At 41.8% G+C, this 20,735-nt stretch overlaps 1 protein-coding gene across 12 annotated transcripts in view; it reads right to left on the bottom strand.

Moving 5' to 3' along the window:
• Positions 1-20,735, bottom strand: part of LTBP1 (latent transforming growth factor beta binding protein 1) — a 376,691-nt gene that overhangs the window by 206,500 nt on the left and 149,456 nt on the right. For 5 of the 12 annotated variants that reach the window (XM_090281121.1, XM_090281125.1, XM_090281124.1 and 2 more), the window contains exon 5: positions 16,312-16,479. The exons of 1 other annotated variant lie outside the window; for it this stretch is intronic. In XM_090281121.1, coding sequence (XP_090137247.1) covers positions 16,312-16,479 — 168 coding nt within the window. Of the gene's footprint in view, positions 1-16,311; positions 16,565-20,735 lie in introns of those variants that run through there. 6 more of the 12 variants (XM_090281129.1, XM_090281128.1, XM_090281130.1 and 3 more) reach the window with 3 other exon arrangements.

Below are 20,735 nucleotides of genomic sequence, written 5' to 3'. Positions count from 1 at the left end.
TTTAGACAGGATGATAACATTGTAGGGCTACAAGGTTCGTAAACATCTACTCCCTAAACGCTTCCTTTCACAGATGAAAAAGACAAGACTTAAAATGAGTTTTGTCCAAGTGGCAGGACCAGGATAAGAACTCGGGCCTCCCAAAAGATTCACAATCAAGATCAGCTCCAGATAATGCTGTAATTAAGTACTTACCTTGGTAAATAGAAATCCCAATTTTTTAAAAAATCCACCCCAACAAACCAATTCAAAATTGGGCAAAGAACCTAAATAAATATTTCTCCCAAGAAGATTTACAAATGGACAGTAAGCCAATGAAAAGAGGTTCAACACCATTAGCAATTAAGGAAACTCAAGTCAAAACCAGGATACCACTTCACATAATGGGATGGCTATTTAAAAAACTAGAAAGAAGAAGAAGAAGGTAACCAGTATTGGTGAGGATATAGAGAAATTAGAAACCTAATATACTGCTGGTAGAAATATAAAATAGTATAGCCGTTGTGGAAAACAGTTTGGCAATTGCTCAAAAACTTAAACAGAGTTACTAGTAATTCCACCTTTGGGTATAAATCCAAAAGAAATGAAAGCAGGGACTCCAACAGATACCTGTACACCAGCTTTCACTGGCAATATTTACAGTAGATGGAAACAACCTTAGTGTCCATTAACAGAAGATTAATGAACAAAATGTAGCACATGCACACAATGGAATATTATTCAGCCTTAAAAAGAAAATCCTGACACATGCTACGACATGGATGAATCTTGAAATTGTTCTTCTAAGTGAAAAAAGGCAGACACAAAAAAGACATAGACTGTATAATTCCACTTATGTGAAGTACATAGAACAGGCAAATCCAGAGAGACAGAAAGTAGACCAGAACTTGCCAGGGGCTGGAGGGAGAGAAGAACGGGGAATTCTTGTTTAATGGGTTTGCGGTTTCTGTTTGGGATGATGAAGAGTTCTGGAAATGGACAGTGTTGTAACGGCTGTACATCATTGTGAATGTACTCAATGCTGCTGGAGTATACACTGAAAAATGGTTAAAATGGTAAAAGTTATATTTTACTACAACCAATAAAAAGATACAATGGAAAAAAATCAGCCATATGAATTATGGGCTTGGAGTCTCATGAAGATAAGCAATAAAATGTATCACCCTGCCTTATATATAGGTGAAAAAAAAAATGTATCGCCCATATACTGATAAATTAAGAACATTTCATTTCATTCAAGTAAAAAAGCACAAAAGATACAACTGTGAAAAGCGGAGGGGGGAGGGGCCGCTGTAACGAGATTACACGCAAGTAAAGGCGAGGGCTTTGACTTGCTCTCTAGGGCTCTCTTTCAGTCCAAAAGCAAATGCTTGAAAACATGATACACATCATTATCCAGCTAACCTAGAGTAGTTTAGCCACAAAGAGGTTTTCCTTTTTTCAACAAATTAAATAATGTGTCAGACTTTTAATGCTTAGATAGTTTTTTCTTTCAACCTTGGCGAAATAACCCTTCAAACGGCCTGTGTACAGACGTTTGGGTTAGAAATAACAAACCTGTGCCCTCCCAAGGTGCTGTGTTTATTTGAACGAGTGATGATGCTATCGTTTAAACAAACACACCCGGCTCTCTCCTCGCCAATGGCCACAGCACAGACACTCTGCAAACGAGTGTCCCACAGTAGCAATGGCTAGTGTTGAAAAGCGGTTTGTATTATACAATCACTTCTGAGAGGTGAAAAAAAAAAAGCCTCCTGTACTAAGTGTTTTCCCATTCATTACATCTTACTTACAGTTTCAAAAAAATCCCCATAATAAAGGCCAATCCTGCTCACTGTTGAGTCATCCTTGAGACATCACAAACCACCTCAATCCTTGCACCCTCTGAAATCCAGCGAGATCACCTCATGTAAATTGTCAAAGGCCAGTCCATCCTCCAGGAGTCCAGGTCCAGTGTATTGGGTAACAGACTTACAAGGCGGGCTGAAAGAGCCAGCCATCAGTTCAAGCCTCACTCAGCATCATCACCAAAGGAGCACACCAGTGACAAAATGCTGGGCGTTTTACCTAGGGAACAATCTTGAGATTTAAGAGGGAGGGTTCTCCAGGGACCTGGACAAAATGTCAGAGACAGGGGTCAAGATGTTGTCCAATAAGAAAAAATGGCAATGCTTAGAGCAGGGTTTCTCAGCTTTGGCATTATTGACATTTGGGGCCAAATCGTTCTTTGTTGTGGGGCCTATCCTGTGCACTGTAGGATATTTAGTTGCATTCCTGGCCCTTCCCCAGCACGTGCCAGTCTGGACAAACAAAAACATCTCCTGACACTGCCAAAAGCCTCTTCTGGGAGGACAAACTTCCTCTGGTTGAGAACCATTAGACAAACTCAACTTTTCACTTTCCATCTGCACTATGGGTGTAAACCAGATATTCCTGAGTAGGACAGGGAACTGAGCGACCACCCGGCAAAGGGCATGCATGTTACATGTAAGTGAAATAAGATGGAATCGGAGATAGGGCTAAGACACAGAACCCAGGTGTCAGCAGACCACATGGGAAAGCGGGAGACCCAGAGGGTGGAAGGAATACAATGGGTTTTTGATGGCACAAGGAAGGGGAGTTTCAGCTTTGCTATCCCAGCTAATGAATATACGTTCGCTCTCATTTTCCATTAATGCAACTTCCTTTCTGTGCTGAAAGTGCTCTGAAATATCATGTTCATAAGTCAAAACCTAAGCATAGTAGGTAGGGAAGTTCAGGATGGAGACTGGATGTTATCAGACAGTTAGGATGATGGTCTAGACAACTCAGTGTTATTCAAGTGCATCTTCTCTTAAAGACTGTCCTCAAACGCTTTCAAAATGCTTTTTATTCATCTCAAGTAGGACTTAACTAGAATAAAGACGGATTGGTGCAAATTTATCTCCCCGCCACATTTTTCTGGAACAACAATTCCTGTCCTATTATTAGTAGGCCAAGAGTGTCACCCTTGCACACAGTTGTGCAGACTTTGGAATAAAACTTTTGTTAAGAGACTTGGGCAACATCCCAAAACTGAGGACCAAAGTCAGTAACATCATGTCACTTCCTGGGATGCTGGCTGTGCTGCAAAAACCAGCTTGTCACCCTGGAGCAGAGGAAGTGAAAATTATTTGGAGAGCCTGACACTTATCCCTTGGAACAGGGGACGTGAGCAAAGAGACTTTCTCACTGTCCCCCGGAAAATTCGCAAGGCAGGAGGCAGGCTAGAGCAGGATGAAATAGCAAGATAAAGAAAGAAGGCAGCCTGCACCCCAGCATTTCATGTGGCAAGGATGGTCTCCTCGGGGGACCCAGCTGAAGAGGCTGCCTGGCAGGGTGAGGAAACCACAGCTTTCAGAGGATTGGGAATTGAGATAGAGGAGTTGCAAAGGGTTAACATCTTTTGATTACATGGTTGATTCTCTTCTGGCATTTATAAACAACTACCTAATACAGTATCAGCCTCATACAGAAACTCAATTAAATCAGTATAATTAACTCATGATAATATATCTTTCTGAAACCATTATTTAGTATGAGTTAAAGTACCTTTGCTACTGAAAGGGTGGTCCATGGGCCAAGCAGCATCCCATCCCTCAGGAACCTGTTAAAAATGCGGACTCTCAGGCCCTACCCAAGACGTATTAAATGAGAATCAGCATTCAGTCAAGATTTACAGTGATTCCTATGAACAGTACAACGTGATGAGCACAGGCTTATTAGACCATAGGAACTTTCTCCAAGCTGTATGTGCATAACAATCGCCTGCATCACTTCTTTGCAAACTACCAAACATACCAAAACACACCCAGAAATTCTGATTTAGGCAGCCTGGGGTGTGGGCTGGGCATCTGTACTGTTAGGTGATCCATGGGATATTCTGTTGTATAACCAGGACTAAGAACCACTGATTTAGGAGTTGAAGAAGACAGGCACTGAAAGTCAGGTTTCAGCAAGAGCTACCTACCTAAGCTCCTCCCTCCCCACCATGAACACTTTTACACAGGTGTATCAACATCTCCTTCCTAAAGTCACTGTCAGCCTCTAGCAAAACATACAATTGTGCCTCCATGCTCAATGAGGAATCCCATTCAGAATGATTAAGAAGTGCAAAAATGTCACACCCAGTGGGGACACACAAGGCGACGTGGGCTGAAGAGACACTGGAGGCCTCCAACTTGAACCCTGTGCCAGGCTGCCTGGGACCTGTCAGTTTGACTCAGCACTGCCTTCTCATAAGGGCTTGTTATTTGTGAATGGAGATGAAAGGAACCATTCACCAGCCACCAGCAAATTGTTAGGTTTTCTCGTCTCGATTTGGTCTTGACAGAAGAAAGAACCGGACCTGATTTCAATCAGACCCTGACTTAGCCGCTGTTACTGCTACATACCCAAATATTCAAATTTAGCCACCACTGGCACCAATCAAATTTCAAATAACCAGCTAAAACAGAGCCCAAACTCTTGAATCCCAACCCGATTTCTAGGACAAACTATTAGACAAATTGGCACTATTAGTCCCTGGTGCGGTATGTTTCTAAGAGTTAATTTCCTTACATGAGATCGCTCAGAATTCTAACGCACTCAAGTAACTGCCAGGTAAAAAGAAGAAATACTTCCTCTGACAGAAAATGCTCTATAATATGATGAAGTTTGACAGGAGGGAAATGATAATTACTGTATGAACAGCAGTCAGAAGTCTTTTACCAAATAAGGTTATGATTTCTGCAGCGAGTGTATTTCAGTAAAAGGGTATTTTCAGCCTGAAGAGCTTAGCTTCTTTTTCAAAAACGTTATAATACAGAATAAATTTTGTTTCATACTAACTCATCTATTTACCAAGTACACAACTTAGACATGAATGTTATTTTTTTTCCTTCCCATACATCATGGCTTTCTGGGCACATTATGGGGCCCTCAGATGTTTCTAATTACCCTCTGTGTACACCCAATAAAACAGCTGGCTCAAGATGTTATTAATACGAGAAGATCCAGGGGGCTCATAAATCACCCTTTCTTCAGAAAGGGACAATGCCGTGGCCGTAAGTGCCATAGTCTAATCTTGCGAAGTGAGACTTAAGAATGTTCCAGTGCCAGGAAAGGGGCACTGCTCTGCTTTCCTCACTGCAACAGATTTTAATGTCAGGTTTCCCTTTTACCTCTTTTAGGGAAATTCTGATGAAAACCAGGCTGAGTTTTTGCATTAGGAAAGCTTAGAAAGTCCACATAATCCAGAACAAAATTTTATTGACTCTGATGGGCAACTGAAGCTTGCTCTCTACGTGAAAAAAATCTCTCACCACTGCATAAAGCTGTTTCCTTTTTCCCACCAAATCTTACCAAAAAAAAAAAAAAAAAAAAAAAAAAGGAACAACAACAAACAAACAAAAAAAGGCCAACACTGCCGTCATGCCAGTTTTTTTTTTCAGTAATTATCACATGAGTCCAAATTCAAGATATTGGACTTGAGCAGTAAACCATTCTTTAAGCCCATACCCTTCAACTAAACAGAAAATCAAGTTTTAATAAGTGCACCAATGACATTGATTACATTCCATTACATTGGCAATGGAGGGGCATCTGTTTCTTCTCACTTTGTGTGTGTGCAATATAACTTTGGGGAATGGATCTCCGACTTCCTCACTAACTTGATCCTGCCCCATTTGGTAGTTATTTGATTTTCCTGGACTGCGGAGCATGAAGATGACTGTGTGGCTGCCCTCAAAAACATTCTCACATCATCTGCGACATTCATTCCAGGAGGCTTTTCCAACAGTACACAAATGCATTATTCCTTCTCCACTTGGAAAATACATATATATATATATATGTATATCTCGAGATTAAAAGCTGATACAAATGTCTTACTTTCATACTAAGCTGCCAAAGCCCGACTCATCTGCCAATAAATGCTGCAGGTATATATACTGTATCACATAAATGTGATTTCAATATCTACTTTAAATCCAGTCTCCTTAAATTTACTCTAACCTAGGAGCTCAGACATCATTTACGCAAATGATGGCAAAGCGAACGGTACCAAGCAGGATCAAATGTTACAATCAGACATCACTGGAGATGACTTTTCCTCCAGACCACAGCTTCTGGTTCCAAAAACGTGCTACAATGTTTCAGTGCTCTCCCCATTGCCAGGGAGGTTGGCAACAGCAAGAGCTTCCTAGGTAAGCAAGTGAACCCCTCAAGGAGGGCATGATCCAAAGCAAAGAGGCCACTATGTCGTCTGCCATATGATAACATATCTGACATTACTCTCTGCGTAGCCTAGCCTGCCCACAGCAAGTCTAACTGGGAGCAAATAAAGAGCCTTCTGTGCTCTAGTAGCAGAGGAGCAAAGTGAGGGCATAATGCAAATATCCTTCTAGGTCTTTTGTGAAGCTCTTATGCTGTCGGAATCAGTAAATGAAGGAAACCCTGCTTCCAAGGGACACAGGGAGTACTCCCTGTCCAAGCCCCAGGAGACAGAAGCACTCTCCCCCACGTCACAGGAGACAGGGGTGGCTGATTGAGAACAGGATGTGTTTTCCTCAGAAGAGAAGGGTCTTCTTCAGATCAATCCAAGGAGCCCATGTACACCTTCAGCCAGCTCCTGCTCATGAGCCTCAGACGAGCCCTGCCAGAAGTTCAGGGCACCATCAGATTCGTTTTACCAGTGAGGAATCAGGGAGGCCGGATCCCCAGCCCAGGATGCCAGAACCAGTCAGTAGTACCCAAGAGCCAGACCACAGTGTGTCCATTGACATAGTAATGACCAGAGACATAACAGGAAAGAGAAAAACAGCATAAGCAGAAACGTTTGAAATGGAACTTGAGGATGAGATGTAGACAGACCGCAGGAGCGCGGAGCAGCAATGCCACGTACCTGAAATAGTTAAAGGTAAGAAAACTTAACTGCACAAAGTGCTACAAAGATGCCCTTTTTCCTGCATCTTGCAGTCACCGGAATAGGTCTCTCCATTCCTGTGACCCCCCAAAACTCTCAATTATGTTACTCCTGTGATTTCAGTAGTCTGAGAATTCTGGATGGAGCCGTATCAGGAAAAATGTGTGTGTGCCACTATTCCATGGGCACCTGCCATAGACAATTAGCTCTGTCACCAAAAATGCATGAAGTATCTCCAAAGTGAGGCGCAGTGCTGGCGCTGGCGAGGCCAACATGAAGTAGACAGGCCCCTGTCCCCAAGCAGTTCAGAGTGTAGTGAAAGAAACTGACGTGAAAACAACAGCAAAGGGAGGCTCTGTGGTGTGAGCAGCACTTGGGTCAGGGCGCCTGCCAGGCGGGGGCAGCAGGGGCAGCAGTGTGAAGACAGAGGTGCTGGGGCATCTGGGGATCTTTGGCACTCCTGGAAGCTCAGTTTGGCAGAGGCAGAGAGGAAGGAGCACAGCCGCAGTGAAGGCCGGGGAGCCAGGTGGCAGCCAATCCTGACGGCCCCGCGTGCTCTGCTAAGCTGTTTGGAGTTTTCCAAAGATCACTCCATATGCTCAAGCTGACAGGCTCGGAAAGAACACACACGTTGCAACATGGTGTTACACACTCCAAGGAATTCTGAAAGGTCATTTATTCTAGGCTAACCGAGCACACACAACCCATTTAAGGAGTCCCGTCCACCCCCGTGATATAGGCCAGGTATAGCTTAAGCGGGAATATCAATCACACGTGCCTTGCTCACTAGGCAAGCCAACTGCTGGACCGTCCTTTACCTAAGCTTAATTTCTTCAAAACTGTTCCTGACTATAGACCTAGTCTCTTATACTACCCCTTATTCCTCATCTTCAGGGATCTTCCTCTTCAGCCACACGGGAGCTCATTTCCTCCTGATTTTGGCTCTTAGGGTCATGCCCCTCCTTGGTCTAACTAGCCCTAGGAACCACCTTCCCATACAGCGCTCCTCCACCAGGCACCCTCGCCTACATACCTCAGAAGTAGGAACCAATTTTATTTCCCTTCCTTAAAAGAAAGCTCCATTCCAAAATCATGTGATCTGTCTTATAGGAAATAATGCTGGAGAAAGATGTGACATACAAGGGGGAAAACACCCAAAAAACAGGAATTATCTTCTGGAGGGCAGGCCTCTTGTAGTACAGGCTTCCCCTGCTAAGTGAGTGTTCTAGGAACACGTCTGTATCAGTCTACCAGCTGGTGGTGTTGTGAGAGGCTGCATCTGACTTCAGTGAATTTTTTTTTTTTTTAAGACTCTTTCAATGCCTTTGCCCATTTCATGATGGGTGATTTATGAGCACACCAGCCCACTTCATGCTGAGTGTTCAGCAGTTTTTGACCAAAAATAGCATGACCTCCATGACCCACCCTCCCTATTCACCCAATCCTTGCCCCAAGCAGCTTTTCTTTATTATTCCCATTGAAGAAAGTCCTCAAAGGGAAACATTTTGCCAGTGTGGAAGAGATGAAATAAAAATGGCAGAAGCACTAAAAGGCATCAAAATCAACAAGTTTTAAAACTGTCTTGAGCAGTGGAGGAAAATATGTCTCAATAGGTGCACTGCATCAAATGGAGAGTACTTTAAAGGTGACTGAAGTTCAAACAAAATTAAATACACAATTTTTTATAAATAAATTCCAGGGTTTTGGGGTCCCCTCCCCATCGTAGCATTTTTGGTAATTCATTTCTTTATCGAAGTCCCTAAACTTTTTACTATAAACAAGATTCCTTCTTCAATAATTCCAAGACCTTTTTCTTTTTTTTTTTTTTAACTCAATGACTTGCTTGCCTCTCTCCTCTGTGTATGAGGCTCTTTATCTATAGATATTACACACAGGATACCCTAATACAATGCAATATCAATACCTGGATAAAACCTAACCCAATAAGACCTATAGAAAGACTTTACATAAGTTCTTCTACTACCAGCCTTTGGAGATGTTCAACAGTGTAAATAAAATAATAACCACAGTCACAGAGCTCAATACAAAGTTCGTGATGTTCCCTCACAAAGCTCACTGTCCACACCACTGGGGTCTCTGTTTTCAAACAGCATCTCACCAGAGTCCTCCCCTCCCCCAACATTATATTTCTTCAGAGCACTTATCACTCCGTGACTCTGTATCATATAGAATGCTTCTTACAGTTTATTTCTGGTAGTACATATTTTAGTCTTATTGATTAAGGTAAAATACATGTAACATAATATTTACTATCATAAGCATTTCCAAGTGTACAGTTCCGTAGTATCAAGTACATTCAGACTGTTGTGCCTTCAATCTCCAGAACCTTTTCATCTTCCAAAATGGAAACTCTGTACTATTAAAACAGCCTCCTATCTCCCTGCGTTCACCAGCCCCTGACAAGCACCACGTCCTTCCTCTATGAATCTGAGTGCACCAGGTATAGCTCATATGAGTGGACTCATAGCGTATTTGTTGTATGTGGCCGGCTCATTTCGCTTAGCATAATGTCCTCAAGATTCATACATGTTGTACAGCCGCATTCTATTTCTTTTTAATGATGCAGCATTAAGGACTTTGTCTCTCTTGTTTATTGCTATATTCCTAATGCTTAAACCAATCCCTGGTATGTAACAGGTACTCAATAAAAACATGGTAAATGAATTAGTGTTTCTAATACCAGCCTTTTATGGGTTCTCCATAGCCTAAATAAAATTAAAAAGGAAATGTTTTACATTATTACATTTATTATTAGAAAATAAAATAATCTGAGCCCTGGCCAGGTGGCTCAGTTGGTTAGAGCTTCATCCCATACACTAAAAGGTTGTGGGTTCGATCCCTGGTCGGGCACATGTGAAAGGCAACTGATCACTGTTTCTCTTTCACATCAATGTTTCTCTATTTCTCTCTCTCCCTTCCTCTCTCTCTAAAATTAATAAACATATCATCAGCTGAGAATTTAAAATAATAATAAAAATAATAATTTGAAAAGGTTATATGTGGGAGTAGTTTCTTTAACAACTTCTTACTCATTCTAGACTGCCCAAATGAAAGGCAACCACTTTTTTTTAGTATTATATTGGATCATCTTTAAAACACATAAAACCTGTACCCATGCATTATGGGGAAAATATATGCCCCAGTTAATCAAAAAGTGACATGTTGGTATTGGATTGTTTTCTGTGCTAAACATCAAGGGATCCAAACAATGACAACTGGCAGACAATGAAAGATTCAGTGTATGAAGTAAGTTGCTAGTAAAAAAGAAAAAGTCGCAATGCCTGCCCCTCCTTGAGCAGCTCTGTTGGTTTACTTAATGCCTCACTAAGAGAGAATTTTCTTCCCTCCTTCAGAGGAGAACTGACATAATGAATGTGGCAACATGGCCAGCTCCCATTCCCCCTCTAGGTGCTGCAGGACTGAGCCGCTGCTGTGAGCTACATGGGGAGATCCCAACACCGAGCAGCCAGCCAACGTTGGAGCAGTATGAAGCGCCGTGGGCTCTTCACAAGCTTATTTAGACTATTAAAACACTAGTGTCGCTTGAACAGAAAGGGTCCAGAGGTCTGAGAGGGGGGAAAACCTAAAATATTCCCCTCAGCCCAAACTAAGTATAGTGGGCAAAAGGGCTTTGGACAGGTGTGACGTGCCTTGCACATTTTCCTCCAAAGAGTCTTTTTTCCCCCCCTAATATGGGACATTGAAAAATTAATCCCTGCCTTTTGTCATCTAATGGCTATGGATTGAATGATGCCTTTTAACCCTGTTGCCAATTCTGTTGCCCCCAGAACACAACAAGGATGCCAGCTTGTTAAACCAAGCACACTGTAGTCTGGGGACAGCGAACTGACCTGGAGTCTGCAAGATCCTTCCCCATTCTTATTAGGGATTTCTGGACCCAAGAGTAGGTAGGGCGATGACCATGTCCAGCTTGAAGCAGCTAGAGGGGCACGAGACCATTGACCATTGTCCTTTATAAGATTATAAAGGGTCTTAAGTCTGAGAGGGGGGGAATTATTATTTTTTATTGTTTTAAAAAATTAATTAATTAATTTTAAAAAAAGAAGAAGAATATAGGAAAGGGTGAAGCCAAAGAACTTGTATGCATGACCCATGAACATGAACTAATGAGGGTGGGATTACTGGGGGAAGGAGGGTACTGGGCGGAGGGGAGCAAAGGGGGAAAAAATGGAACTATTGTAACAACATAATCAATATAATATACAAAGATGGAAAAAAAAAACACTACTGTCCTACCATAAAAACATAACATCCCTTTTTTTTTCAAAATGACAAATATCCATGTCCCCTTTCCAGAGCATATTAGTAAGAACCAGAAGAGTCAAGTCCTAATTCCTAATCAAAGCACTTTATAGCCTTGCCCCAATCTACTTCCTCAGACTCGACATCTGTCATTACCTTTCATTCTTTCTACATTTAAGAGAAACTACTCCCAGTCCCCAGAACCACCTGCACCTTCTTCTTGTCTCCATGCCTCATTCCAATGGGTAAATCCTTCCCATATCAGCTTTTCCTCTCCCTCCTCTCTACTTCCCATCCACCTTTATTTTGGAACTTGCCAATGTTTCAAGTAGAACTGCCCCCATCAGCCTTCAATCAGGCAACATGCATTTGCTCAGCTCCCACTATGAGCCAACCTGTTTATCAGAAGGGGGTCAGCCTGGTGAACTAAACAGAAAAAGTTGCATGCTATCCCTCTTCTCTCAAAGCATCCTTCCTCAGCTAGAAATTATAGCTCCTCCTTTGGGTTCCTGTGGAGAGATCTCTACCTTGAATTAGGGCTATTTACATACATACCTCATCTCCTTAAAGCATAAGCTCTCTTGAGAGCAGCTTTAGGATTTGCTTCTCTTGGAAGATCTAATACAGTGTTTTCTACATAATCACCTACTATATGGTCACAGGAGGCAACCTGGGAGGGCAGGAGGTATTTGGTCTCTGGGATAGGAAACCTGACTTAAAGTCACCTTTAATCAAACCACAAAAGCCTTGGTACTCACATCTACAAAATAGGATACCACCATTTACTTTTCTCAGGAGAAATAAGCATCAAATAGAGTAACATATGGGAATATCTTTTTTAAATTAACCAATACTTTTTATAATTATTCATTTGGTGCTAATGGAATGTCAGTCCCTCGTAACCTCTCAAAGAAAGCATCATATGAACCAACTGTGTTATTTTAGCAATCATGATTGCTTTTCAATATCTCTACAAATAACTTATGCCAAAGGACAGTATTCCCTTATTTGAAATACTCCAGTTGTGACAACATGAATTCCTATGCTTTTCTTATTAGAGGAACTTGTGACTCCATAAACAACTTAAAAATATCAGAAGGTCATCTTCGTTATATCCCTATGGAATGGAAAGAATCCATTTAAGCAACAACAGTTAACCTGCTGGCCCATCCAACTGGGGGCATGTTTCTATTTCTGAAAAAGGCAAAGGCAGACAGGGCAAGGAGGCAAAGCTCAAAATGCCACAAAAAAAGTTATTAGAATGAAAAATCTGCTTATAAGAAATGCAACTTAATGTAAATATTCTGTTATATCAGACAAGTATCACATTCATAAAAATGAATTTATTCTAAAATCTCAGAGTACTACAATAGTCCCTCTCTATATTGCAGTTCACTTATCGCAGCCTCACTGTATCGAGGGATTTTTAAAAATATTATATTTAATTATTTATCGCAGATTTTTCGCTATATTGCGGGATTTTGCGGTACTGTATACATATGTTGTTAAAGTTATATGGGTTTAAGAGTGTAAATATGTTTAAGAACATAAGTAGTGTTTATAAAAGTGTGGGAAAGGTTAATAAGGGACTGGGGATAGTTAAGTGTGTGGGAAGGGTTTATAAAGCTTTAAAATATATATAAACTAAAATAAATGTAAGGTTCCTACTTCACGGACCTACCATGGGGGGGGGGGGGCGGTCTAGAACATAATACTTGCGGTAAGTGAGGGAATACTGTACTTCCCTTGGATAACACCCTCATTTGTGCCTCACTTTAAAAGTCACATGAAGTGAAAGTTATACTTAAAATTTCCCCAACTGAATACTCAAGAGCAGAGAGCGTGTGCTTAATGGTAATGAAAAATGCCTCTACCATTTTACCAGCCCAGACTCACCATCACTCAGGACCAGAAAGACCACCACAGTAAAAAAGCATGATAGAAGGAGGAGACTAACATCACCATGTGCCTGCTATGGGACCATCTTCTGCGCACCTTTTATCACCTGCATTGTGTAGATGAGTGACCTGGGCCCAAGAAGTCAGAGAGCCAGAAGGTACCGATGGCCATGATGAAGCCAGGATCTGAACCCAGGGCTGTTGGCCTCTCAGTTGTTTGTTTTCTAGGATACCATCGAGCCTTCCCACAAACTCGACCCTCCATGAGGTCCTTTACCTTGTCCCTCCTACACATCAGCGTCAGACGTCAGGGAGTTAAGTAAACAGGGGACATAAGGAGATCTAAGTTCCAGTCCTTGCTGACTTGCTGTATACTAAGGCAAACCCACATAAGCCACTGTGCCTGTCCCCTTATCAAAAAAAGTAGTGGCAATAATATCTGTTAAGAAACTGTAAATCACCATGTAAATGTTCATAATTATTTCTGCTGTTCTGTTGATCAAAATGGATTACTTAATTAAGGCACCTTGACTAGGAAGTCCCTGTATTACTCTTGACTCCTTAGCGAAGGGGTCAGCAAACCATGGCCCACAGATCAAATTTGGCCAACTGCCTGTTTGTGCAACATGGCTGCACCCATTCTCACACACACTGCCTGCGGCTGCTTTCACACCAGAACAGAGTTAAGTAGTTGGGATACAAACTGTATGGCCTGCAAAGTCTAAAATATTTCCTACCTGGCCGTCCATAGAGAAATTTTACCCACCCCCATCTTTAGTAACCAAAGACGGTAGCTAACAAGTCATCAGAAGCCAAGGAGAATAGCTAACAAGTTACAGTAAATTTTGGATTTTCCTCACACTGTATTATTTTCCATATGCATATCCTATCTGTCAAAAGCTTAACATGCTGTAAACAAATGTATGGAGGGAAAAGCAATAAGTTAGAAAGCCACTTTTTCTAAGTAATTAATAAAGTTATATATTAACCCAGGAAAGTCCACATACATATCCTGCAGGTCTGAAAAATCAATTTCTAAAATTTTATGTTTTTCTGCATAATCATAATCTATGAAATTTTTAAAGAAATTGCCATTCTTTAAAAAAATTAAAACTTGTCCCTCAAATTATCCAGTATTTGAATTAATGTAAAGAGATGAGAGAAATAGCTCAGGATATAAATGAAATAGTTCACATAATTTCCAATGTGAAACTGTTCATTACTATTCTTTCTCTTTCCCTTTCTGTCTCTCTCTCAAATATTCAGCCAATCCTTTTGTGGCAGAGTTGGGTTCTAGTTTTGAAATATTTTAGGTAAACAATTTTTCTGTATTTTATATTTTGAATAGGCTATGTGCATTCTGTTCCTCAACATTCGCTTAAATGCCAGAAGAAAGTGTGTTGCGTGTTTTAACAAGCACACTTCCTCTGTTTCTCAAAGTCTTTAAGTATTTAGTTTCAAAATGAATACACTGTAAGCCAAAAAATTACCACCCATCCGATTACTTTGTCATTCCTACTGTAAGGATTTATGAAAAATGCAGGGAGGTGGGGGGCAAACATTGTTGGTGAAGGAGGAGGGAAAGCAATGAGGGAAAGGAAAACAATCAAGAAAAGTAAAAGTGAAAAAAATCCCTTAAGCCCATAATAACCAGCCTGGAATTGTCTTTTCCCTTCCCCTCCTCATCTATAACTTTCCAAAATAGTCTGAAAGTAACATTATTTATTACTCTTAAAAAGTCATGAGATTTTAGAGATGGACTGAATTTTAGAGGTTACTAAATAAAAGCCATTTATTTTACGGATGAGGAAAACTAAGGTTCAGACATGTGAACTGTCACACCCTGTGGATTAGCTAGTAGTCAGTGGCACAATAAGGACCAGAATTAAGTTTCCTGGTCATCAGCTCAGCACACTTCCCATTAGACCCGGCTCTCTGCCCTGCTAAGGATAATGTGCCATTTGGAACCTACCAGCTAAATTCCTTTAAAAATATGCCCAAAGTACCCCTATCATGGCCAGGAAATTCACAATACCCTTTAAAATAGTATCTATGGGCACAAGTTTTTTCCAAATACAGACTAACAAGAATACTAGTTAGACCTCATAAGGATTAGGAGTCAGAATAAAGCAGAATTATCAAAGAGCAAATAAGGACCTGAAGCTGCCTCCCTGTATTTTGTCTTGATGGAAATCAATTTGAAATAGACACCCTCCCTTCTGTTACCCCCAGACATACACTTCCAAGACTAAACAGCAATATTCCATAAAAAGACCAGATCTAGCCAGTGTTATTATCTGTCTGACATTTGGGTTATTCTTGTGAGTAACTCATAAAGTAACGTGGGTGTCTGTGATTATTTGAGTACACATGGCAAACCATAATTGGTCAAAAAATAATAGAAGACATTTTTCTGTGACAAAAATACTGTATTGAATGACAGCCTGGCAGCATGACAGCATGCAGTGGACCGCAATACTTTCTCTACTCACAAAAAAGAAACAAAAAAAATTTTAAGTAAAAAGCCTCTTTTTTTGCAGTCATGACTCTAGTTCCTATTTAAATTATTTATGAAATATTAAAAGGTTTTCAGTGCTGATGGCAATCCACTAGCATATATCCCCCTTAGTCCATGTCATGTATCAATTTATAATTCAGTCTTTAGATACACAGCACAAACGGTAGCTAAAGATGCAAGTCTGTATGCCGTCCTACAAGCAAAATACAGGGCTCTGACCATTTTAAAAATGTCTTTAGAACGCAGCTATTTGTGAAGTAAAAATTTAAATTTAAGTACCACCTTCCAAATTTTACAACACGAGTCCAATCTAACGTGAATCGTAGGCATCCCTGAGAAGATGAGATTTGAAGCTGACCAGCGCGAGTTGTGGTTTATAGCCTTCATCCAAATCTATTCCCTCCTGTCCAACTGATCCCTCCCCGTTGTCGCATGGCTGCGTCAGTGATAAGCACCGAGGGGTAACATCCTAGCTGCCTTTTCTCGAAGAAAGCAATAGCCAGGCTAAAAGCTATTCTGAAAGCAATTTTAACGATCTCATGAAAAGAGCACATTTACACTCATAGACAGAAACCCATTCCAGCAGAGAGCAGTGTGTGAATGGGCCAGGCACGGGGGTGTTTCCAGGCTGCGGTCTCCGAACTCTCTTTGGTAAGGAGAGTGAGGGACCGTGGAGGGGCTCAACTCACCCACTCGGAAGTTCGTGGCCGTCAGGGTGTCGGCAGCGTGACCGTTCTCACTAATGAGAGTGGTGGTGTTCCCCTTCTCACAGTTGTTCTGACAGCTGCCCTTGGTGCAGGTCACTTTACAGATACTCGGAGTAAAGACCACCTTGATGCGCCCAGTGTGGTTACTCACTAGGAGCGGAGGCAGGGAGAAAAAGAACAACAAACACATCAGCTTAGTATCCATGAACGTGCCTTGGAAGGTTTTAAATTAAAAAAAAGAAAAGAAAAGAAAAAAGAAAGGTGAAAAAAAAGGAAAGGAAAGGAAAGGAGCGACAGGGGGAAAAGAGAGAGCCCGCAACCCGACAGGTTTAAGGCAAGAGGGAAGCCTTGAGTGCTCGCTGCTCTGTATCCAGTGGTGTCTCTGAAACAGGAGTAGGAAGCTTAGCAAACAGAACTCTGGGATGCACTCCAAAACCACATTTGAAGTCGAGTCACTGGAGTGGGATTACTAACCACAATGCTGCACTTTATTCACGGGCAGACAAAGAGCAGTACCGAGGGCATGGCAGATGAAAGAGCCAACCCTGTCAGGCAGATGTAACGCAAAGGGGTTGGCCACGCACCTAGTGGTGAATAAAGTCTTGTGTCCTCGCCTTGCATACTTTCCCTGTTTCTCCACTTATGAAGTCACTGTTGCAGCCCGACCCCTGGAAATGTTTGAGGCATGCGGCATGTCTGAAAACATCTGTCTCAAATCTCCTGGCACTCTCGGCTGAAGTGATCGAATCCGGTGACGCAGCTGCAGGAGCCCATTTCTTTTTCACAACTCTGGGGCATTATTTCTCCGTATAAATGTATGCAACGTGTGTTGTGTTTTACTGGGAACAGGGTCCATCTCAGGAAAAGCGAGGCTGGGTCACAGGGCTAAACAGCTGCCTCTATTCAAATACCATCCCAGAGCTCTCGCTGCTGCTGTTCAGAGGCCACCTAAGGCAGGTAATTCTTTCACTCACATGGCCCTCTCTTCACCAAATGCTGTAACTTGACTGCACAGCAGAGGCAGCAGAAAACCACAAAATCAGCACAAATCTAAATGTCAGATTCTGACCCTGCCTGGGTGGTTTAGTTGGTTGGAGCATCGTCCTGTGCACCAAAAGTTGTGGGTTCGATTCCTGGTCAGGGCACATACCAAGGTTGTATGTTCAATCCCCAGTCCGGGTGCATACAGGAGGCAACCAATCAATGCTTGTCTGTCTGTTTGTGTCTCTCTCTCTCTCTCTTTCTCCCTCCCTTACTCTAAAAATCAATAAACATATCCTTGGATGAATATTAAAAATTTTTTAAGTAAAAATACATGTCAAATTCTGGATTTTAATTTTGGCTCAACCATGGTGTGACTCTGGGCACGTCACCTTCCCTTTTCTCTAAAACAGGAGAGAATGGGAACTGATGTTTTCCAGCCAGTTCTAACTTTCACTGTCCATATCAGGGGCCCACAAGCTATGGCCCCAGGATCAAATCTGGCCCACTGTCTGCTTTTGTAAATAAAGTTTTCCTGAAACACCCCACACTCATCCATGTATGCGTTATCTATGGCTGCTTTTGTGCTATAACAGCAAAGCTGCACAGAGAATGTATGGCCTCACCCAGAACTGCTGTTCACAGTCAAGGCCTACTATAAACTCCCCAGCAAAGTGCAATACTGAAAGGCTATTTTGACTTCTCTATCTGTGGCAGCCAGTTTTTCCTCTTTACAGGAGCCAGGCAGAAAGCAAAGATGGTAGCCGCAGCTGAAGAGAGACGGTTCATCTTTGAGGTTTTAGGGCCAGTGGAAAGCAGTGCCCTTCCTGTTGCCACTGTGATGAAGATTGGCTCTGGGTGACCCCTTCCTCTGCTATCCCCTGCCCACCACAAGCAATTCTCCCTCCTTATACTGCTTTGATTTGACCAAGATTATATTTTCAGAAAAGCATCCAAGAAGCCACTATTGGCCTTCAACAATATAAACTGTGCTCAAAATCTGAGCTTGGAAACAAAGAACCTTAACCAAATACACCATTAGAACTTCAAGGCTGGCATGGGGTCTCCAAGGTCCTCAGTCACAACCTTTATTTCAACATGTCTAGTGACAGGGAGCTCCTTATCCACTAAGACAGCACACTGAGTTATGGGCAGTTCCTAGCAAGTGCACTTCCTTCTTGAGCTCTAGGATGTCCTCACAGTTAGCTGCATCCATTAGTCCTAATTCAGCTCCCACAGCTCACCGTCCAATGCCTCTTCCATAGGATGGCCCTTCAAGTGCTCAAAGGCAACTGCCGCATAACCCAAGTAAGCTCAAGTTAGAAGGGACCTGAAGCCATCAGCTTGGGTTGGCCCTCTCACTTGACAGAAGAAAGTAATTCTTCTGGAGCACAGACACCCTCACTTCTGTTCAAATGTTTTTTTTTTCCCGAGACCATTTCTCATTCATTCACCAGTGGTTCCAACACAGAAGGAGATCAGGACACAATCTGAGGTGGGGAGGTACCCTGGTGGCCAACCAGGACTTCCACACCTTTCTACCAAGAGCCGAATTGTAAATACTGAGGATTCTAGGCCTGAAGGAATCTGCTGCAACTACTCAACTCTGCTGTGGTAGCAGGAAAGCAGCCGGTCAAAAACAGTATGCAAATGAAGGAGGGTAGCTGTTGCCACCCCCTGCTTTAAATCCTCATATGACATTCAAAACTTTTCTAAGATTATATCTCAGAAATTTAAAATACTACAACAGAATCCTGATTTCACGATCAGATAAAATTCACCTAGTTTTATTTTTTACAGTACCACACACACACACACACACACGAAATCACCCTACACTCTAAGTCGTCAAACCATGCTTACAAATATTTTGAGAATACTTTGTGTTAAGTGTGTGAAGCCCAAGAAAAGAAAGAGACAACAGTGTCCCACTTCAAAAGAATATAAACTTCTATTTTTTCTGGCTCTTGGTACAATGAAATTAGAAATGGTGGGCCAACTATTTTGTCTTCTCTGGCATTCACCCACAGCACCTGCCCTGCAGATACTCATATCATCACTTAAATTATGCTCACTTAGGCACAATGGGACATCCAAAAAAAGCAAGCACTTAATCATGATTCCTATTACCCCTCCCAGCTACAGTAGTCACTTTATAGGCACTTGAGAATCTCCGAGCCTATTGTTTTTAAAAACTGATTATGTTTTTTTGCCAAAAAAAATTGGCTTAGAATCATCTGGATTTTCAAAAAGGCAGAGACAGTTTCATATGACTTAATTCTGATTTTACAATGTTCACATCTTCTTGGAAGCAGAAGATATATTTTATGTCATATTTCCCCTGTGTTTTACAAAAATTCTAGTATAAAGTAATCTAATTCTAAAAACAGACACTTGTATCCTCAGCGGGTCCTCCTGTGTTCTTCACCAAGCATTTATTTCTTCATTATAAATAACTTCAGTCAACCTCAAAGTCAGTTTTGAAAAGCTCACAACTGTTGGGACACTTGATTGTCATTCATGGCTTCAAGAGGATCTCCATAAACATTATGTAGATTAGAAAATGCACTTTTCTATTCCCACTCCTTGATTTTTCTTTTATTCCCACTCCTTTAAAATCATTTCCAAATATCTAGGGTATCATGTAAAGAGTGTAATTTTTTAATAATATTTTTGGTTTTTTAATTTTTTCATTGATTTTGGAGAAAGAGAGAGAAACACTAATTGGTTGTTCCACTCATCTATGAATTCATCGGTTGATTCGTGCATGTGCCTTGACTGGGGATCAAACTCGCAACCTTGGCGTATTGGGACAACACAGGAACCAACTGAGCTACCTGGCCAGAAAGAGTTTTACGTTTTAAAGTACTCAAAGCTAAGTTAACGCTGCTCCGAGTTTCAAATTCCTCACAAGCGACAGGCTCACTCATCTCTCAAGAGTTCAGTGAGAACGGAGTAACAGTGGCTCTTCCTATGGAGGCTGTTTGGTCTTTAGGAGGCATGTTCCTCAAACGGTTGAATAAATGAATACTTGAGGACCTCTGGTGCCTTGCATACGGTAGGTACCAAATACATATGGAATAAACGAAGTCACCCAAAGGAGGCTGTACAACCCCACAGAGACTGGGGACCCAGCGGATGCTGTTGGCATTGTGGTGGAAAGCCTTGCTCCACCAGTGAAGAAACTCAAGCCCACAATCCAGCCAGTGGGAGATGACCATCCCTAGTGGCGTCTGTCAGCTGGTTAAGAATTACAAATCTGAGAAGCAAGAGTCAGGTCAGCCGGGAGTTAACAGGGAAAGTGTGGGCACAGTTTTTACATGCTTGGTCCCTCTGACGAAAAAAAAATGTAATTTTTAGATCCCGGTAAGGTACATCAGCCCCAGAAATCTTAAGCAAGCAGTTTCAGACCTTGGGTTTTAGAG

This window comes from Furipterus horrens, unplaced genomic scaffold, assembly GCF_987537825.1.
Source record: "Furipterus horrens unplaced genomic scaffold, mFurHor1.1.pri manual_scaffold_6, whole genome shotgun sequence".
In the NCBI taxonomy this organism is placed as follows: Eukaryota; Metazoa; Chordata; class Mammalia; order Chiroptera; family Furipteridae; genus Furipterus; species Furipterus horrens.
This window is presented reverse-complemented; position numbering and strand designations above follow the sequence as displayed.